At 40.3% G+C, this 20000-nt stretch overlaps 1 protein-coding gene across 14 annotated transcripts in view; it reads right to left on the bottom strand.

The window, feature by feature from the left end:
- Positions 1–20000, bottom strand: part of SVOPL (SVOP like) — a 181371-nt gene that overhangs the window by 90251 nt on the left and 71120 nt on the right. For all 14 annotated transcript variants that reach the window (XR_015059354.1, XR_015059353.1, XR_015059358.1 and 11 more), the window contains 5 exons: positions 19552–19646; positions 18737–18835; positions 16096–16167; positions 15167–15291; positions 10011–10074 (listed from right to left, as the gene is read on the bottom strand). Coding sequence is in view for 10 of the 14 variants with exons in the window: in XM_085885764.1 (XP_085741890.1) it covers positions 10011–10074; positions 15167–15291; positions 16096–16167; positions 18737–18835; positions 19552–19646 (455 nt within the window). In the remaining 4 variants the exon portion in view is untranslated. The remainder of the gene's footprint in view (positions 1–10010; positions 10075–15166; positions 15292–16095; positions 16168–18736; positions 18836–19551; positions 19647–20000) is intronic.

Genomic DNA, 20000 nt, shown 5'->3' on the forward strand with positions numbered 1-20000 from the left:
TTTCCCGGGTATTACCGGGTACTTCAGCTTGTTACTAAATATAAACAAGTATGGAAGCAATTCATAGTATGTACAATTTGGATGATATCATCATCATCTCAAACTCTACTAAAAAGGAAGACCACTTCAAGGTAAATGCCATCACAGGAACAGACAGGAATACAAATGGAACAAAAAGTTTTGAAATAAATAATCAACAAACTTACTTGAATCTAGCCGATAGTTTCTTGTTGTGTAAATTTACATTCACTAAGGCTGCTCAAAGCACAAACGCCACACATGTAAATTATTTCTTCTGGAAAATGTTTGACGGGTTCGTTTGTATATTGGAACACAAGAAATTGAAGCGGTTGATTATGTCTCTGCTACATCAGAAATGATGAAATTTACCCTATATTCGTCTCGTGAAAGAATGGGTAAGGTGGTTGTTGAAGGTTTTATCCCTGATATGGTGACGGGAACAAACACTGACCCGGGCTATAATCAAAGAAAGTCAATGTTTAATGATGAATGAAAAGCAGAGAATAGTTTTACCATGGCAGTTCCTCTGAAAGGGATGTTTGGATTCTGTGATCATGATAAAGTTCTGTTTGGACTTAAAATAAGATTTAAATGACAGAGGAATAACAATGAAAACAGAGTGCTTTTTGGTGTTGCTAATGCTTTCGATGAAAACAATAAATTCATTATGAATGAACTGTGTTGGTATATCAGTGAATACACTACGAATCTGAAAACAGAGGAGATGTTGAATGCAAGACTTAACTCAAAGAAGCCGCTGAATGTATCATACCTGAAAAGGAGATGCCAACACGTTAAACTGAACCAAACTACCTCCACTTGTAATTTGGGTGTTCTGGAAGGAAAGCCGTGATACTTGTGGCTCATATTTAAGGAACCAGATGGAAATACCATGACTGACAAGAACAATGCGTTGACTGCAAATGCCAAGGTGAAACAACTTTGAGTTTCTCTGGATGGGGAATTTTACTCACGAGATAGATTGGAAATTGATTGGGATAACAATGATTGTGCGGAAGCCGACAAGTATTACCAAAAGGTGTGTGAGTAATGGTATTACAGAGCCCATTTTTGATATGGTTGCGTTTAAAAAGCTTTCCACAATCTATGCGATTGACCTGAGTTCTCAAAAGGAAACTATAAAGTCCAATAGAGTAGATACTTCCCTGTACATTGAAAGAGAAGAGAGCAAAGAAGTTGATACATATTGTTTGCTTTTGGAAAAAACTGAAATGGCAATTAATGCAGAAAATGGTGCGACGGTTAATATTACTTAATTGTTTATTGGCAATTTCACAAGATGAAGAGTGGCAAAGTGCCAACGGGAGTCTATGTTAATAAAAGCCACTTCGAAAAACTAAAATTATGCCTTCAAAATCTAAAACCTTGTTCTATCAATGTTAATACAATTCAAAGAAAAGGGGCTGTAAAAATTGATGTTTTACTTAAGAGAGAACAAGTGGAAACCTTATATGAAACTGGTCGGCTGCAAGTAAAAATAACAAAACCTATGTTGAAGAAACATTTGATAAGGGAGAAGAGTGGAGGATTTATTATATCCCTTCCCCTTTTACTAGCGGGTCTTGGTGCTGCTGGAGCCTTGACGGGTGGGATTTCATCGACGATAAAAATTTCTAACGAAAGGAAAGCTCAACTACATGCTCAAAAAGAGCTGGAAAGCCATAACAGAGAGATTGAGAAACAAATTGCTGCGGGTAGCGGTGTGATTGTAGATTTTGCTCAAAAGCTTGAAAGTCTTCCAGATAAAGCTACATTGTTAGTTGGAGATATGCTTTCTTCTATTGCACAAGCTGGTGTTAAAGTTACAAAAAGAGGTAATGGATTGTGTCTTTTTTTTATAAATAAGCATGAGTATCAGCGAGTGGTATAATGAATTTTGGAAAAATACAACCTCAAATGTAGAACTTCAAAAATATTCCAAAAGGCTGAAAATTGATGGAGTAATTGGCATGAGACGAATTATTAAGTTTGCCCAAAGATACCAAGAATGTTATTATGAATTTAGAAGATGGTCGTGGGAATGGTTCTCATTGGGTATTTGTTTTTCATAAGACTGCTAAATATTACTTTGACATTTATGATCTCCCACCACCTATTTAAGTTGTAAAATTTTTTAGGAAAGGTGTTTTTCCGACGTTTCAAAAACAAGCCATCAATTTGAAATGTTGCGGATAATTGTGCTTGTATGTGTTGTTTCTTCTGAACAACAACAGGGATTTTTATGGCACCATTTTTAATCAGCTATGAATATAAAGGCGACGTATATTGGAAAGAATGGATCTACCTTCGGTGTGTCGCAAGAGTTGGATATTGACATGTCCAATGAATACACAAAAGCACAGGCAGCATGCCAGAAATGTCATATTATGCAGAACATCAATATGGGGAATTCTTATAAATTAAACAATTACCCGAGTCCTACAGATGATAACGACTTGGTGAGATTAAATGATTTGGCACAACACCTCGCCATAAGCAAAACGGCTATTTATTCAAAAAAAATATAGAAATAGCAATAGCAATAGAAATGCTGAGTACTACGTTGTTTAACGTTCTAATAAAAACAGAAGTTTTCAAACAACGTTGTGTCGTCCATATGAGAGTAGCATCTTGGGGATATGATTTGCCTGATTTAGGGTATAATTGGTCATTTTCAATAAACCTACAAGACCTTGAACAATTGAAACATTCTCGCAAAGAAGACTATTATCCGCTCAGCAGAGCCAATGAGATTTGGGGAAGCACAATTAGCAAACAACGAATAAAAGATTTTGATGAGACAAAAAAAAAGTCTATGAAAGCCTCGCTATGGTTTATATTATGAATTCAAGAGAAACACAGTTGTTTGTAATAAGTAAGGGTTTTCAAACCGATATGACGATGGGAAGATGGGGTGAGGTTGCATGTTTTCATCTTAATATTTCATATATTTCAAAAGAATGAAATAGCAGGAAGCGAGGAAACACTTTTTTTTTTTTTTTTTTGTATACCTTGGTCGAGGCTCGTATGAGAGCTAACACACAACTCACAGCAAGGAGGCATGAGACAAGAGGGGCGGGAGTGGAAGGGACAAAACATTGGGGAACAGACACAGGTGAACTGTGGAAGGGAGAGGGATGGGGATGGGACGGGGAACATGGCGAGGAGAAGATGGACATTACAGGGACTTTCAGGAAGGAAAGCAGGAGAATTGAAGGAAGTGGGCTTGGGTGGATTATCGGGGGTAGAAAAGATCGAGGATTTGGATGGGGGAAGATAAGAGGTGGTGGTGAACAGCTGTTTTGAAAGCCTGGAGGGAAGAATGGGAAAGAATAGAGTGAGGAAGTTTATTCCAAAGGCGGGAAAAAAAGAGGAATGAAAGAGTGAAGATGAGCAGTGATTCGTGATTTTGGTAGTTTTACCAGAAGGGGGTTGTTGGCGGACCTTGAGCACCCTGTGGAAATGTGGTTGGGACAAATCGCAGAGAGAGCAGGGGGGGCAAGGCTGGAGAGGAGTCGGTAGAAGACAGAAAGACCACCGACCAACCTGCGGTGATTGAGTGAGAGGCCCACTTCGAGAAAATTATCATTTTTGTATTCAAGGATACTTGCGAGCAAAAGGCACTCGTCATTTTAAGAAATATAATCCACAACATGAGAATAGGAAATTTTCAATTCGTAGAGTAGGTGGTTTTACACTGATGTGGCTCAACATACAAATATAGATTTAATGAGAATATTAAATAAATAAAAGGTATTAAAATTTGCAAAACAAAGAGCTCTTTTAGAAACAGTGAATAAATGTTACTGGTTCCCAATTCTAAAGAAAATAATTACAGACACAGAAATATTGTCAAATCCTGATGAATATATGTATAATATTCTATGGGGAGATGGTTCAAAGGTTAAAAGGGTTGTTGATGAGGATGGGGTTGGGAATGAGATAGAAGAAAAGGAGAACAAGACATTAAATGCTGATGAACTTTATGAAAGGGTAAATAAATTAGACCTAGAACGTTCAAAGGTACAGAGAGCAATTATAATGAGTGATTTAAGTAAAGGAGAGAAAACTTTGAGATGAGGAAAGCTGAGAGAAGAGTTTGCTAAATAGGTGGAGGAAATAACTGGTGGAGAAGATGTAGATACGATTTCGGCATTTGTTAAACTTAATCCTAAAAAAATGAGAGAAGAAAATTATTTGAGTAATTAGTATTGTAAGCCTTTATGGAGGAAAGTATGAAGAAGCTACTTCGTATTATCCGCTTTTGCAAAGTGAGGATCCAAATGTTTATGTTGAAAGCAAAAAAGCTTCTTATAACCTGTATGAGTTAAAATAGAATGATTCATTGTGCCAAGTGCAAAAAGAAAACCGAGATATCTCTATTATAACAAGTAAAAATAATAGAGTTATACAGAAAGGGATATGTACGGTGTGTATAACTCAAAATAGTCAATTCATTTCGAAGGAGAAAAGTGGAGGAGATATACAGAAGTTTATATCAGGGAGAAAATTTACAACGACTAGGATTCCTGGGGAATTACATCTACCACTAACCAGGGTATTCGTTCTGTGGTCCTGGCACAAACCTGGATAAGAGATGAGATGAGATGAGATGAAGCTGGCAATCCTAAACTTTGGTCTAAACCTCTAAATTGGGTCGATGAAGTGTGTATGAAGCACGATATTGATTGTGGGAATAGCACTACTTTGGATGAGAAACACGAAGCTGATAGAGAAATGTTGTATCATTTGTCTCTCATATGAAATCCAATGTTGAGAGAGAAAGTTGATCGATTTATCGTGAAGAAGATGATAAGTGCTAAATTGTGGTTGGGACTTGGTGTTTCCAGTTTAGTGGAAAATATTTTTTAATTTTTAAAATAATTTTAGGGAATTTTTTTTTTTTTAGCAAAACAAAAATGACGCCATTATGCCTGAAGAGCAATTAGCCTATGAATTACATACCGATGATTACAAAGTTTAAAAGAAGGAAAGTTTATTCCAAAGAGGTTGATTACATTTGGTCCGCTGACTTGATTGAACTTAATAATGACACAGGATACAAGTATGCTTTTACCATTATTTAGTTGAGGAGTAGAACTGCGTGGGTTGTTCCTTTGAAAAACAAAATGGGAAGTATTCTGATGTTAGCCTTCAACGGGATATTTCGTAATAGTAAAAGGAAGCCAAAGAAATTATGAACTGATGAGGGCACAGAGTTCTGTAATAGAATGTTTATGGATTTTCTGAAGGTCCATGCTATTACATTGTACAGTGCCTTTAATGAAGGAAAGGCTGTTGTCATTGAGCATTTTAATCGCATTTTGAAGGAGAGATTGTACAAAAAGTTTACTCACCTCGGCCATAAGAAATGGTGTTCTATCATACAAGATGTTGTAGATGCTTACAATGACAGTTCACTCAAGAACAAAATCGAAACCCTCAGACTCAGAAACATTCACAAAATTAGAATATGAACAAGAAATTAATCTGAGGAAACTAAAGTTTGGAGTTGGCGATATCGTATGAATACGCCGATGGAAATCACATTTTGAGAAGGCGTATACTAAGAGATGGGCGAATGGGTTATTTAAAATTGTTGATGTGCTCGACACAGTACCCTGGACATATAAATTACATGATCTGTATGGTGAAGAAATATTGGGTTGGTTTTGTGCTCAATAATTACAGCAAACCAACTTTGCGACAGAGTATGATCCAGTTGCCACCTTTGACGGCCATGAGAATTAGAGCGGCCGGTGCCTCTGGGCTTTTACCCGGTGTCGCTGGGCTTTTTGCCCGGTTACTGGCAGTCCACTCCATCTCACGAAGCTCTAAACAATTTTTTCCCCACTCCCTGTCACATTTTTCAAGGGTAACCCTTCCCTGCATGTGTATGTAGTAGAGGACCTGTCGGAGCTCCTTCACTTCTTCTGTATCTTCGGGAAGAATTGCATCAAGGATCTTGAATATGTCGTAAGGGTAATAATGACAGTTCATCCACCTGCTGGGTTGAACCCAGTCTGAAATTTTAATGGCTTCCGTGAAAAGATTTTTTGCCTGTTGGGAGATCAATTCAGGAAGCTGCAGGGGGGGGGGGCAATTCCTGTGAGACATCGCATAATAAGAGGGGAGTTTTTATTCAGATCCATTTGCCAGATTTCTTTCAGCATTTCTTGGATGTCATCAACTGTGAGTAGGCGCTGAATGATTTCCCGGAGTTGCTCCAGGTGTTTTTCTCCATAAGTATTATCAGGGTCATCTTTTTCTCCAAGCTTCTCTTCCAGCTCTCAGGCTAAGATGCGGTCCATCCAGAACTGAAAGTGGTGATTCGGGTTGAACGATCCCGATTTGACCTTCTGCCCCTCTTGGTAGTATAACTGTGCTTTATCGAAGACGGTTCCTATCAACTCTCGCACCTTTCTGCACTCGGCGTGGGTCAACTTTGAAGTATTGGCATTAACCAACATCTTGACGTGATAGTCTAAACGATGTTGTACTTCTCTCCAATGGTCACGATGGAGTGCTTGATGGTCTTAACGACACAATCAATGCCGTGCCTGATGTATTGGTCGAGGAGCACGGTCCCTTTCAGTCGGTGATGGTCACTGAGTCCCAGTGTTGGGCACAAAAGCGATAATCCGATAACAGATAATTATCGAAGTTAACTTTTTTATCGGACTATTATTGGAAGTTAACTTCCATTTTTCGTTATCGGACCAGTTAACTTCCGATAACTCGATTTTTTTTAGTCCGATACTGTCCGTTAATTTTTTGTCCGATAACATTTTTATCGTTTTACTTTTTATTAGCAGCGTCTCGCGCAGCGAACGCTGGCTCTAAGAGAGCTCCACATTGTTGTTGTTGTTGTTGTTGTTCTTCTTCTTCTTCTTCTTCTTCTTCTGGTAAAGACAAAACCTATCCATGTCGTGTTGCGAACACTGGCTCTAAGAGAGCTCCGCGTTGTTGTTGTTGTTGTTCTTCTTATTCTATTTCTTCTTGTAAAGCCAAAACCTATCCACGTCGCATTGCGAACAGGGGCTCTAAGAGAGCTCCGCGTTGTTCTTCTTCTTGTTGACTGGTGGAATGACACGGCTCTTGGACAAATTTGTCCTTGTTTTTCAGATTCTTCAGTAACATCGTCAACTTGACAGCGTTCAGTTCTTGCTTACCAGTTACCAAGCATTCTTTGCAACTTGCAAGACTACAGTCTACAACCATGGCACACCTGCTCCATGGTTGTAGACTGTTAAGGTGAGCTCCGGCTCCACTGGCTGCACAGGTTCGACAGAAACCTCATGGTCACTGTCAAGGCTGCCATGGAGGACGAGGTCGAGAGAGCACTGAGGGTCGTGAGGGACCGGAATGGCGACAACACCACCAGCTCCGACGACAGCAGCATGCATGACGAGCTCTTCGTTGGGTGGACGGCCGCTGGCTCACGTACCAGTGTCAAACAGAAGGCCAAGAAACTTGTCGACACCTGGCTGGACATTGATGGGAAGGAGGGCATGGTCGACTCTGACTTCATGGGGGAGGAGATCCTCACCAACCTCTTCCTGAAGTACAACACCCCAATTCCGTCCTCTGCCGCAGTGGAATGGCTATTCTCTCTCGGCAAGGACATCCTGAGGCCCAAGAGGTCAAGACTGTTAGCTGGGCCTAACTTTGAGAAGTTGGTCTTCCTCAAGGGCAACCAGCACATAGTGTCATAGACTCTAAAAAGACGCATAATGCTTATTTTATTATTGGGTTTAGCATAAATAAGCCTTTTCTTTGGGTTTTGAAGCTTTTTCTTTGTTTTTTTGAATTTCTGTTAAAAAGTAGTTATCGTTATCGGATTATCATTAACTTCCGATAACTTTGTATAATAATTACCGGATTATCGTTATCGGACTTAAAAATTGGGGTTATCGGATTATCGTTATCGAAGTTAACTTTTTGGTTATCGGTGCCCAACACTGCTGAGTCCCAACTTTACCTGAACTCGCCGGACAAGGGAGTTGAGTTCGCCGAGAAAGTTTTTGGAGGCAATAATTCGATGGAATTCATCCTGAATGACTAGCCATCCTCTTTCTCCGGTGGCGGCTTGGAGATGGAGATGTCTGGTGCATAGGATATATTAATTTCAACTTCAACATAGGACAGAATTGGGGTGTTGTACTTCAGGAAGAGGTTGGTGAGGATCTCCTCCCCCATGAAGTCAGAGTCGACCATGCCCTCCTTCCCATCAATGTCCAGCCAGGTGTCGACAAGTTTCTTGGCCTTCTGTTTGACACTGGTACGCGAGCCAGCGGCCGTCCACCCAACGAAGAGCTCGTCATGTATGCTGCTGTCATCGGAGCTGGTGGTGTTGTCGCCATTCCGGTCCCTCACGACCCTCAGTGCTCTCTCGACCTCGTCCTCCATGGCGGCCTTGGCAGTGACCATTAGGTTTCTGTCGAACCTGTGCAGCCAGTGGAGCCGGAGCTAAAATGGGTATACTAAGGAAAATACCAATGTCGAAATGGAAATCTCGGTGGTTCAAGTCAGACCTCTATTACCTCAAGATGCCGATATTAATCTCAAAAGGTATGGGTCTGGGAGCATTCCCAGAGCTCTGGAGCCCTCTAAGCACAAGGTGGCTTCAAACCCCCATTTCCTGTACTGCTCGGGTGTGTTTCACATTTACGCGATCATGGCTGGTGTTTTCCCAAATATATATATATATATATATATATATATATATATATATATATATATATATATATATATATATATATTATTCGTATTCCTTGTTACTGTACTGTACTTCACTTAACCCCTGTCCACACAAGGGAGGTCTTCATAGGTGAAATACAAGGCTAAAAAGACCCCCTTGTGTGAACAATAGTTAATTAATATTTAATTTATGCATACGATGACAGGAGTCACCAGGAGATCGCAGTTCGAATTTACATAAATTAAGAGGTCTGAAGTTCAAGTGGTCCATAGAGTCAGCTTAAAATCCCTCTACAAAACTTCACTGGGAGTTAAAACAGAAGGCAAAGCAGATGCCTGCAACACAATTCTTTTGGCCTCCTTCAACAGCTACCAGCAGCACTTCAACCCCTTGCACCAGCACTTCAACCCCTTGCACCAGCACTTCAACCCCTTGCACCAGCACTTCAACCCCTTGCACCAGCACTTCAACCCCTTGCACCAGCACTTCAACCCCTTGCACCAGCACTTCAACCCCTTGCACCAGCACCTCAACCCCTTGCACCAGCACTTCAACCCCTTCCACCAGCACTTCACCCCCTTGCACCAGCACTTCAACCCCTTACACCAGCACTTCAACCCCTTGCACCAGCACCTCAACCCCTTCCACCAGCACTTCAACCCCTTGCACCAGCACTTCAACCCCTTGCACCAGCACTTCAACCCCTTGCACCAGCACTTCAACCCCTTCCACCAGCACTTCACCCCCTTCCACCAGCACTTCACCCCCTTCCACCAGCACTTCAACACCATCCACCAGCAAATAATCACCCAAACAACCACCTCACAATAAAGTGAGACATTTTGCAATAATACAGTACTATGATGATACTAACACTTATATTTAATAATGTTGCACCATTGCAAACAAAGAAACATGTAAAAATATAAATAAAAGCAAGAAAGGCTGTTTTAGGGTCAGTTTTTTGGGAGCCTGGAACATATCCTCAATTTCCCCATTCATTGTATAATGTCTCCAACATGAGGTTATCCCAGAATGTATCCCCCGCATTGGAGGAAGTTTAACTATATATATATATATATATATATAAAACATATAAAATTGCCATGGCTTATACATGTATTTTTTTCTACATCTGTATCAGATCAGATGATGGAAGTATCCTCAAAAGGTGAGAGAGAACAAGGCACCATTTCACATGACGTCAGTTATGAATACCAGACAATGGCTGCACATGCTGATGTCACATCGTACGGTAATGACCGCTGCTTGGTACAAGTGCACGTACCCCGCTTAGAGGGAGAATCCGTCCCCTATACTTTGATGGCAAGAACTCTGATAAGATCACAAACCTGCATTAAAAATAAAAGACAAATTTTTTTGATTAACATTTTGCATTTGCACTCAAAGGTGAGAACTGAAATATATTGCTTGTGGGAGAAAAAAAATCTAAAACATGGAATTACCAGCATATTGAACTACTTTTTGTCAAAATAATGATAACGAAATAATAACAATGATAATAATAATAATAATAATAATAGTAGGAATATCTGCAAAAGTATTAATGCTGAAACTCACATTGAAATGCAGGATGAACTAGAAGGGCACTCGGTGTTGCACATCCCTCCGCCACATAATGCCTGATCCACAAGAACATATCTGGCCCAATACATTTTTGAAATATCATGCGAGATATAGTTTTTGGCCCAATCTCTCAATGGTGAAGAATCACTTTAAAAATTAAACAAATCTCGTATCCAGATCCGGATCTTCATCAAAATTGAATCATTTCTTCCTTGTCACACACCCAACCTGTCCACCAGGTTTCATCCGAATCTGTCCACAACTTTTTTTAGATATCGTGTTATATATTAGTTTAGCCCTATCTCTCAATGGTGAATAATCACTTAAATAATTATCAGATCTGGATATGGATCTTCACCAAAATCTAATCAGTTGGTCCTTGTCACACCCCCAACCTGTCTACAAAATTTCATCCGGATCGTCCACAACTTTTTGAGATATCCTGGACACAAACAGACAAACAGACAGACAGACAGACAGACAGACAGACAGACAGACAAACAAAAAGACAGAAAGGGGTGAAAACATAACCTCCTTCACCTTCGGTGGCAGAGATAATAATGAACATTCTACACGTGATATTTTCACAGATTACATCCTTGGTAAGTGTTTACAAGGAGAATTAAAAAGTTCTCCAAACGAGATACTCTCTAATTACTCCAAGAAACGCCAAGGCTTTTCAAAACATACCTTCAAACAAGGTCAGAAAAAAAAGTAAAATAAACCTGGATCAACTTTAATGAACTCTATCAAAGACAAGCAGGACAGTTTAGAATCTCGAGGTATGCACACTCGCCTCTGAACTGCTTAGCCTGGTTTTGAATCTTGGCTCAGCTACAAACAGTCATCCCAGTATTTCCCAGGTACGCTGAGGCACAACGTGTGTGCTGTCCCTCGGATGGACGTTAAACTGGGTGTCCCATCTGCCAGCATTAGTTGGTGGATCTTAAAGATCCCACTGTGTCTTCCGCAAAGAGGAGGTGAATTATCACCGGTAACTGAAAAAACCCACAAATTCTTGCCCCAACATACAGGAGGCACAGCATCAAGGCCACAGCCACACTCCCAGCAATGATGCAAACCAGAAACCACTTGCTGCACGTGGAGGAAAGAATGAGGAAGACAATGAAAAGGTATTAAATTCGCTGCAAATGCACTGATATGTGTGAGTAATCTACTGAAGTTGAGTGTTGTAAACAAGGGAGTACATTAACCCAAGGGCCAGGGCTACCATGTATCTTCCCCCCGCAACAACCCCCCCCACCCTCCCCACAATGAAATCACAATGACAAACTAGGTATCTGCGATCACAAAGTGCAAGCCAAGTGTAAGCCTCCCTCAACAGGGAGGCTTACCCATGGCAATCACCCGTTACTTACCCTTGGCCCGTGATCCAATGATAGCCATATGTTTTTTTTGGACTACCATACGACATTGATCTTCAACATTTAGGAATAGGGTGTAAATAAAAAAAAAGGTGTCCACATCTGCAATCTATCAATAAAACACCACATCATGAAAACGAGAGGAAAAATGATTCAAGTTATGATAAAAAGTGTTTTTGTTAATAAGGTCACAATATGAAAAAAGTAGGTCAAGGACACCAAAAGAATATCAGGTACACACCTTCATCAGTGCACACCTTCATCATCCTGGAATACCAGGGTGATAGTTTATAGTCAATTGGAGAATCGATTACAGACAAAATGGCTCAAAGGCAAATGTGCTCCCCTGCCTCGTACAGTCGGAAGGTTTTCCTTTTAACCAGACTGTTCTAATACAATACCATAATGATATAATACCATAAAACCAGACTCTGTTATAATACTTTATTATTATGAAACAACAATGGAGAAAATAAAGTTATCCACATTCAACATTTTGCAGGAACAAACCCATTTTAACTTGCAATTCTTGTGCCAGCTTGGACTGTTGTTGATCTTCTGGATCGTCAGAACACGACGTGCTCTGACTGCTATGGTTCATCCAGTACAAGTACAAAAATGACTTCCTGGTCCAAATTGGATGACTGGCTGACAATTTATTTGGCCAATTAAAAGGGGGGGGGGAGGAGGGGATGTCTCCCATTCATTATGTTGTTATGGCGAGCGAGCATTACAAAGAGAGATCAGTGTCTCTCGAAGGGCATTTATATTCATTTTTACCCAGACTCATTACGTAGTGGATTGTTTTTCAGCATTGAGGATAATTATTTATGAGGGTCGGTACAAAAGTAACGCCTCTTATTTTTCAGTTCGTAATCAAAGCATCGTCGGAAAGCTACACGAGATCACAATGAAAGGTTTGTATCTCCTGACAATTTTAAGTTGCGTAGCACTGTGATCAGTCATGTGACAAGATCACACCACATTTTGAAAATGGCTGCCCTATGAAGAAGAGTTGCTGAATTTATTCTATTTGAGGAGGTTCCTCCAGTGGATATTCATCGGCATTTAAAGAATGTGTATTGCGACACGACCATTGATGTGAGCATTGGTAGACATTGGGCAAAGCACTTTAAGAGAGGGGAATCCGATAGACGGCAAGCATCAAAGTTATCGGCCCACAACCACAATGACACCGGAAAACAAGAGCCTGATTGATGTGCTCATTCAAGTGCATTGCAGGTGATGGAGACAACATGGAAAAATAACTTCATATTTGCCATCAAGATGGATACATATTCCCTGTAATTGGAATTACATTTAGTGAGAAATAAAATAAAAAAAAATCACTCATAGAGCGACACTTGGCAAAACAACACAAAGTACTGTATAATGGCAATCGGAAGAGCGCATACCTCTGCCAGATGGAACAGGTCACGTTTTGTATTGCACTGTGGGGCTGTATCCCAACCAAAATGTAATCCGCTTATTCTTGTCACCGAAACAACTCATCCACCTTATTTTGTCATAACTTGTCCACAACTTTTTGAGATATATATATATATATATATATATATATATATATATATATATATATATATATATATATATATATATATATATATATATATGTAGTTTTTGGCCCTGTCTATCAATTTTAGAAATTAGGCCTGTGTTGACCTTTTGACCTTAAAATTAATTGGTGGTTGAATTCAGCGACCCGACATGAAAATGATTTTCGAAAATTTGGCCCAAATTGGCCTATTTTGACCTTTTGGCCAATGTTTACCTCAAAATTAATAAGTGGTTGAATTCAGTGACATGATATGCAAATGCTCTTCAAATTTTAAGTTAATTGGATTAAAATTGAGGATTTAGAAAATATGGCCCAAATTAACCTTTTGGCCAATTTTGACCTTTTGGCATATGTTTATCTCAAAATTAATGCATGTTTGACTTCAGTGACCTGATATGCAAACGGTCTTCAAATTTCAAGTCAATTGGATGAAAATTGAAGATTTTAGAAATTCGGCCGACGTTGACCTTTTGGCTGATGTTGACCTCAAAATTAATTAGTGTTTGAATTTGGTGACCTGATATGCAAATGGTCTTCAAATTTCAAGTCAATCGGATGAAAATTGAGGATTTCAGAAAATTTAGCCCAATTTGGCCTTTTTGGCATACGTTGATCTCAAAATTAAAAGGTGGTTCAATTCAACGACTTGATTTGCAAATGGTCTTCAAATTTCAAGTCAATGGGATGAAAATTGACAATTTTAGAAACAATTTAATAATTTGGTCTATGTTGGCTTGACCTTATGGCATATGTTGACCTTTTGACCTAAATTAACCTCAGAAGTAATAGGTGTTCATTATTCCAACATTATCCAAGTTCATTATCCAAGTAACAGGTATTCATTGACCTGCCATGCAAGTCCTATTCAAATTTCAAGTCAATCGGATGAAATTTGAGGCTTTTAGAAAATTTGGCTCAAATTGGGCAATTGGCCTATGTCGACCGTTTTGGTTGACCGAATTTTACGAATCTTCAATGCGCGACCGTCGCAGCGTTGGTGACATTAACCTCCGTAAATTTCAGAACAGTCGGTTGAGTGGTTTGGGCTGGAGGCGAGTGGACAGACGAACAAACAAACATCCCGAGCCGAGCCGAAAGAAAAACGGAGGTGATCAACATACTTGTCAAAAAAAAAAATTATGGGCCAAGTAATAACAGGCATTCGTTTCATACCGACCCTCCTATCCATTGGTAATAAAATCAATTACATGTTGCGATCACTTGTTCGTTCGGAATATGTAAAAAGTTGATACGAGTCCACCACCTTGTTGGTTCAAGCACAGACATCTCCAAGGCTGATGCTCAAAATACTGAGCTTGGCCACACCTCTCAAGGCTTGCCTATGCAGAGATCTCTCATTGGTGGCTTCATCATTCTGGACAATCCTGATCTCTACCAAAGTTATATAATATATAGTTGTAGGATGAACGATAAATGGCAAATGCTCTTCTAAAAATGCTTTGTAATCTTTCTTTGCATTTCGAGAGATTCTCATCAAATCTCGTCAGATCTCAAGTAGAATGCATGGGAGAATTTTGTCAGTGACATGTAATCGCAGCAACGGTAACCCTGAGGCTGATAAAGTAAACAATTTGAAGACCAATTATTGCATTTTCCAATCCACTGTAGAAACGGATTCCAATCCAATCCAATTTAATGAGGTCCAGGTGACTGTATGATGGTGTAATAGTCCATCTTCCTGGTGAACCCAAAATAGAAAAGCCACCGTTTCGTCATCGAGTTTCATGAAATTATCGACTTGTGTCATTCGTCTTGAGAAAACACAAATACGTACAAATAATATCAACTGAAAAACAGACAATTTTACAACAGCAATCCACAATAACAATAATTAGTGGACAAAAAAAAACAAATACTGTAATCCGTCTCTCTCACCCTTGGACTTGTCCGCTGATCCCACATCCAACCAGACCACGGAGGAAGAGGAACCACAAAAAGTTTGGTGCAAATGAGGTGAGGAAGCAGTAAAAGATGGAACTTGCTGTTGCAAGAAAAAGAACCTGCCATGACAAGAAAAACCAACAACAACAACAACAACAACATCAACCAGAATTAACCCAAGGATCTGATTTGGAAGAACAGCAGCCACCTCCCTCCGTCCTGCCCCCAAGCCATGCATACTGACCTTCAAACCTGATTACTGCTTCCTTCCCCCATCACAGTCCCCTCCTCGACTACCTCTCCCCTCTCCCTCACCGACTGACCTTTCAATCCAATTTCTCACCACCTCTCACTGCTCACCCTCTCACTCACCACCCCAGTCCCCTCCTCTCACGACTCCTCACCGACTGACCTTTCAATCTGATTTCTCACCACCCCTCACTCCTCACCCTCTCACTCACCACCTGAGTCCCCTCCTCTCACCACCCCTTACTCCTCACCCTCTCACTCACCACCCTAGTCCCCTCCTCTCACCACCCCTTACTCCTCACCCTCTCACTCCTCTCACTCACCACCCCAGTGTCCTCTCACCACCCCTCACTCCTCACCCTCTCACTCACCACCCGTCTCTTCTCACCACCCCTCACTCCTCACCCTCTCACTCACCACCCTAGTCCCCTCCTCTCACCAACCCTTACTCCTCACCCTCTCACTCCTCTCACTCACCACCCCAGTCTCCTCCTCTCACCACCCCTCTGCCCCTCCCCTCCCCACACACCTCTCCTCCAATCACTCCATGAAGACTTTCAAACATGTTCAAACATTTGGATTTCAACTGTTGGTACTACATGAGGGGGATACCACTTTTGATCTCCCCTTCCACTCCCCATATAAGGCATACAGGATACATATGCCTGGCTCACCGTTTTGCGGCCATACCGATCAGCAGAAAGACCCCACAACCCGCTGAAGACCATGTAACCAGAAAACACCACCTGCACCACACACAGTAAGGCAGACGCTTCAAGCATGCAGAAGCTGATGAATTCAGCAGACTGATCCAAAACAACCGATCCAAAATGACTGGTTCGACTGGGCATCTTTGATTTAGCCCACCAGCAGAACAATAAAAATCGAGGATCGATTGTCGTTGGTGCTGCCACTTGAGAACTGCCAATTAAAACCTGAAGTTCTCACAAAACAAACTTTTTCTTTGTTTTGCCACGATTGCTGAAGTTACAAGAACCTCAAACGAGAAGGTTTTGGTTAAACAATCGGGGCAAATAAAACCTCTTTGGCTCTCCCATTTTAGCAAGTACCCCAGGTTCAAATCCCAAATACTGTGTTGATTTGTCCATCGCCTACTAATGTCCTTATAACTTATTGTAAAGGGACGTTGATCTTTCCTCGAGTGTTCGATATGTGCAAATTTAAAAAAAAACCTTGTAACTATGACGAACAAAAGGTATATAACGATCCACTGACTGACACTGACAGTTTAACATAAAAAATTATAGGGGGAGTCAAAAAGCTTTCCCTTTTTTCAAAGGTTTCAGAGCCAACAAGCATAATTTGTATTCCAATGACATCAGACACTCAACCAGCCTGGTGTTGGCTTCCTGGGCAGGGTGGCTGACTTGGGATCCTCGGGTCCTGAGTTTGAGTCCTCGTTGGCAGCTGAATTAATACCAAGTGGGGTTGGCTTAGCCTGTCATCCTTCCGAGGTCGGCAAAACGAGTACCAGTGTAAAAAAAAAAAAAAAAAAAAAAAAAAAAAAAAAAAAAAAAAAAGAAAAGAAAAGAAAAGAACAGAACAGAAAAGAACAGAAAAGAAAAGAAAAGAAAAGAAAAGAAAAGAAAAGAAAAGAAAAGAAAAGAAAAGAAAAGAAAAGAAAAGAAAAGAAAAGAAAAGAAAAGAAAAGAAAAGAAAAGAAAAGAAAAGAAAAGAAAAGAAAAGAAAAGAAAAGAAAAGAAAAGAAAAGAAAAGAAAAGAAAAGAAAAGAAAAGAAAAGAAAAGAAAAGAAAAGAAAAGAAAAGAAAAGAAAAGAAAAGAAAAGAAAAGAAAAGAAAAGAAAAGAAAAGAAAAGAAAAGAAAAGAAAAGAAAAGAAAAGAAAAGAAAAGAAAAGAAAAGAAAAGAAAAGAAAAGAAAAGAAAAGAAAAGAAAAGAAAAGAAAAGAAAAGAAAAGAAAAGAAAAGAAAAGAAAAGAAAAGAAAAGAAAAGAAAAGAAAAGAAAAGAAAAGAAAAGAAAAGAAAAGAAAAGAAAAGAAAAGAAAAGAAAAGAAAAGAAAAGAAAAGAAAAGAAAAGAAAAGAAAAGAAAAGAAAAGAAAAGAAAAGAAAAGAAAAGAAAAGAAAAGAAAAGAAAAGAAAAGAAAAGAAAAGAAAAGAAAAGAAAAGAAAAGAAAAGAAAAGAAAAGAAAAGAAAAGAAAAGAAAAGAGAGAGAGAGAGAGAGAGAGAGAGAGAGAGAGAGAGAGAGAGAGAGAGAGAGAGAGAGAGAGAGAGAGAGAGAGAGAGAGAGAGAGAGAGAGAGAGAGAGAGAGAGAGAGAGAGAGAGAGAGAGAGAGAGAGAGAGAGAGAGAGAGAGAGAGAGAGAGAGAGAGAGAGAGAGAGAGAGAGAGAGAGAGAGAGAGAGAGAGAGAGAGAGAGAGAGAGAGAGAGAGAGAGAGAGAGAGAGAGAGAGAGAGAGAGAGAGAGAGAGAGAGAGAGAGAGAGAGAGAGAGAGAGAGAGACTTCCACTGCTGGGAACTACATTGAGAACGATTAACATCTGTGCTGAGTTCGACTCATTTCTGAGGACCATTCCACATGGTTAACATCTGTGCTGAGTTATTAGGACCATTCCACATGGTTAACAACTGTGCTGAGTTTCACTGAGTTGTGAAGACCATTCCTTCGTAGTTAACATCTGTGATGAATTTAGCTTAGTTCTGAGGACCACTGAGGAATGGTGTGTGCTGCTTTTCTATGACAGACCAATTAATTCATGGTTTGTCAGGAAATATTTTTAGCTATATACAATTGCAAAAGGGATATCGGAGGGTGATTGATCAATTTCAAGCACACACCTGTGTTGGCCTGTTTGGCATTCTCATCTGGCCAAAGGTGATGGCCGAGACTCCTTGAGGTACGCACACTCACCTCGAAGCTGTCTAATCTGGGTTTGAATCCCGACCCAGCTATACACCGTCATCCCGGTGTTTCACAGGCAGGGTGATTCATCAGTGTGTGTGCCGTCCTGCGGATGGACGTTAAATGGGAATCTTGTCTGCCAATCTCAGCCAAATATGGTACCGCGCAGCCTTGTGCTGCATACGAAAGAAGATGATCTGGGTCAATACCTCGTGAAGCTCACAAACTCATGTATAAATCCCATTTATGGACAAACGTCGTCATTGTCCTTTATGCATTTATCCAATATGTCCTCCATGAGCAACTCCACATGATTGAAAAATAAATAAAAGTTCAATAATTTTAATAATAAACACGCGAGTTTGCCAATTGCTTCCTGAGATGCATTTGCTGTGTACTCAGACACATGCAGGTTGACAGCCATCTACAACATACCGTTGTTACCAAGGCAACCTGCCATTGTTCCAAACGCCACTCGCACTGAATTACCGGTGAAATTACAGCCAGCAACATCACTTCCAGGGCATCAACCAGCTGCTCACCATGACACAAACAAATAACGTGAAATTATAAACAGTGATAATAATATACACAACCACTGCATTAGTCTCCAGCTAGAGGTTTACAAAGAGGAGGCCCCATTGGGTCCATCGAGCTGACGGCTAAAAGGGAAACCAAAGACGAAACTTCAAACACTGAGAACTACGACGTCTGATCACGATGGACCTGTTCACCACGTCACGACATGAAACGTACACCACAAAATCTGCAGTGAATTCCCCGATAGTGTTTGTGGTGGCAGCCATGTCTTGCTTTTGGGGGTCTCTGGTTGACTGTGAAAGGTGTGTCGTGTAAATATGCATGACTATGAGATGTAAAAAATAATGATTACTCCGATAAAAAGAACACAGGAACAATAATAATTGGTTGTTGCTTTAACTGAGATCGAAATTTGAGACAGGATGGGTGGAGGCACATTCTTTATGTGGCGTAATGATAGGAGGGGTGTTAAAGCTGTACAAGCAATTGAAATAACACATTCATAGACAAAATTCCACGACATAATGCACACATTCATAAGTAATAAATGTTCTTGTCAAGGAAAGTAGTCATGTGACATTCATAACACCCCCTAAAAGTACGCCCTTGCGTGTGACGCATCTTCAGAGCAGCTGTGATAAATCTCTGCATGAAGCATGGGTGTGTTTTGAGGATATGTTTCATTTCAAGAAATGTTTCAAAACTCTGACCGTTGCTGCACCAACGAAAAGGAAGAGAAACATGTGAAAGCGTCCAAACCCAATCCACTGCACCGCATCTTCCACTGTGTACGTTTCATCTTTATCTGCAGAGCATCCGTTGAAAAAGGGTATTAAGTGTGTTCCTGGAACTCCCCTCCACCATCCACCCCCACCCCCACCCCCCACCCTTCCAAAAGAGATACCAAACACAAGATCTTTAAGTTTGTCCATATTTGTTAGCTTTTCCATGAACAGTATGTTCAGGATGGTGGTGGGGCATAGTGGGGGGGACAACACCACCAATTCTCAGGAAGGACAACAACACCAATTCTCCATGTAAATGTGTATCATATAGCCCTGCTCCAGGTGTGACAGGGTATTATGAGACAGTAAAATACACTAATTCTGTACATGAAAACCATAGACAATATTGAAGTGGGAGAATTGTAATATAATAC

This window comes from Eptatretus burgeri, chromosome 6 (genome assembly GCF_056783735.1).
Source record: "Eptatretus burgeri isolate ZD-2024b chromosome 6, Ebu_testis_v1, whole genome shotgun sequence".
NCBI classification, from domain to species: domain Eukaryota; kingdom Metazoa; phylum Chordata; class Myxini; order Myxiniformes; family Myxinidae; genus Eptatretus; species Eptatretus burgeri.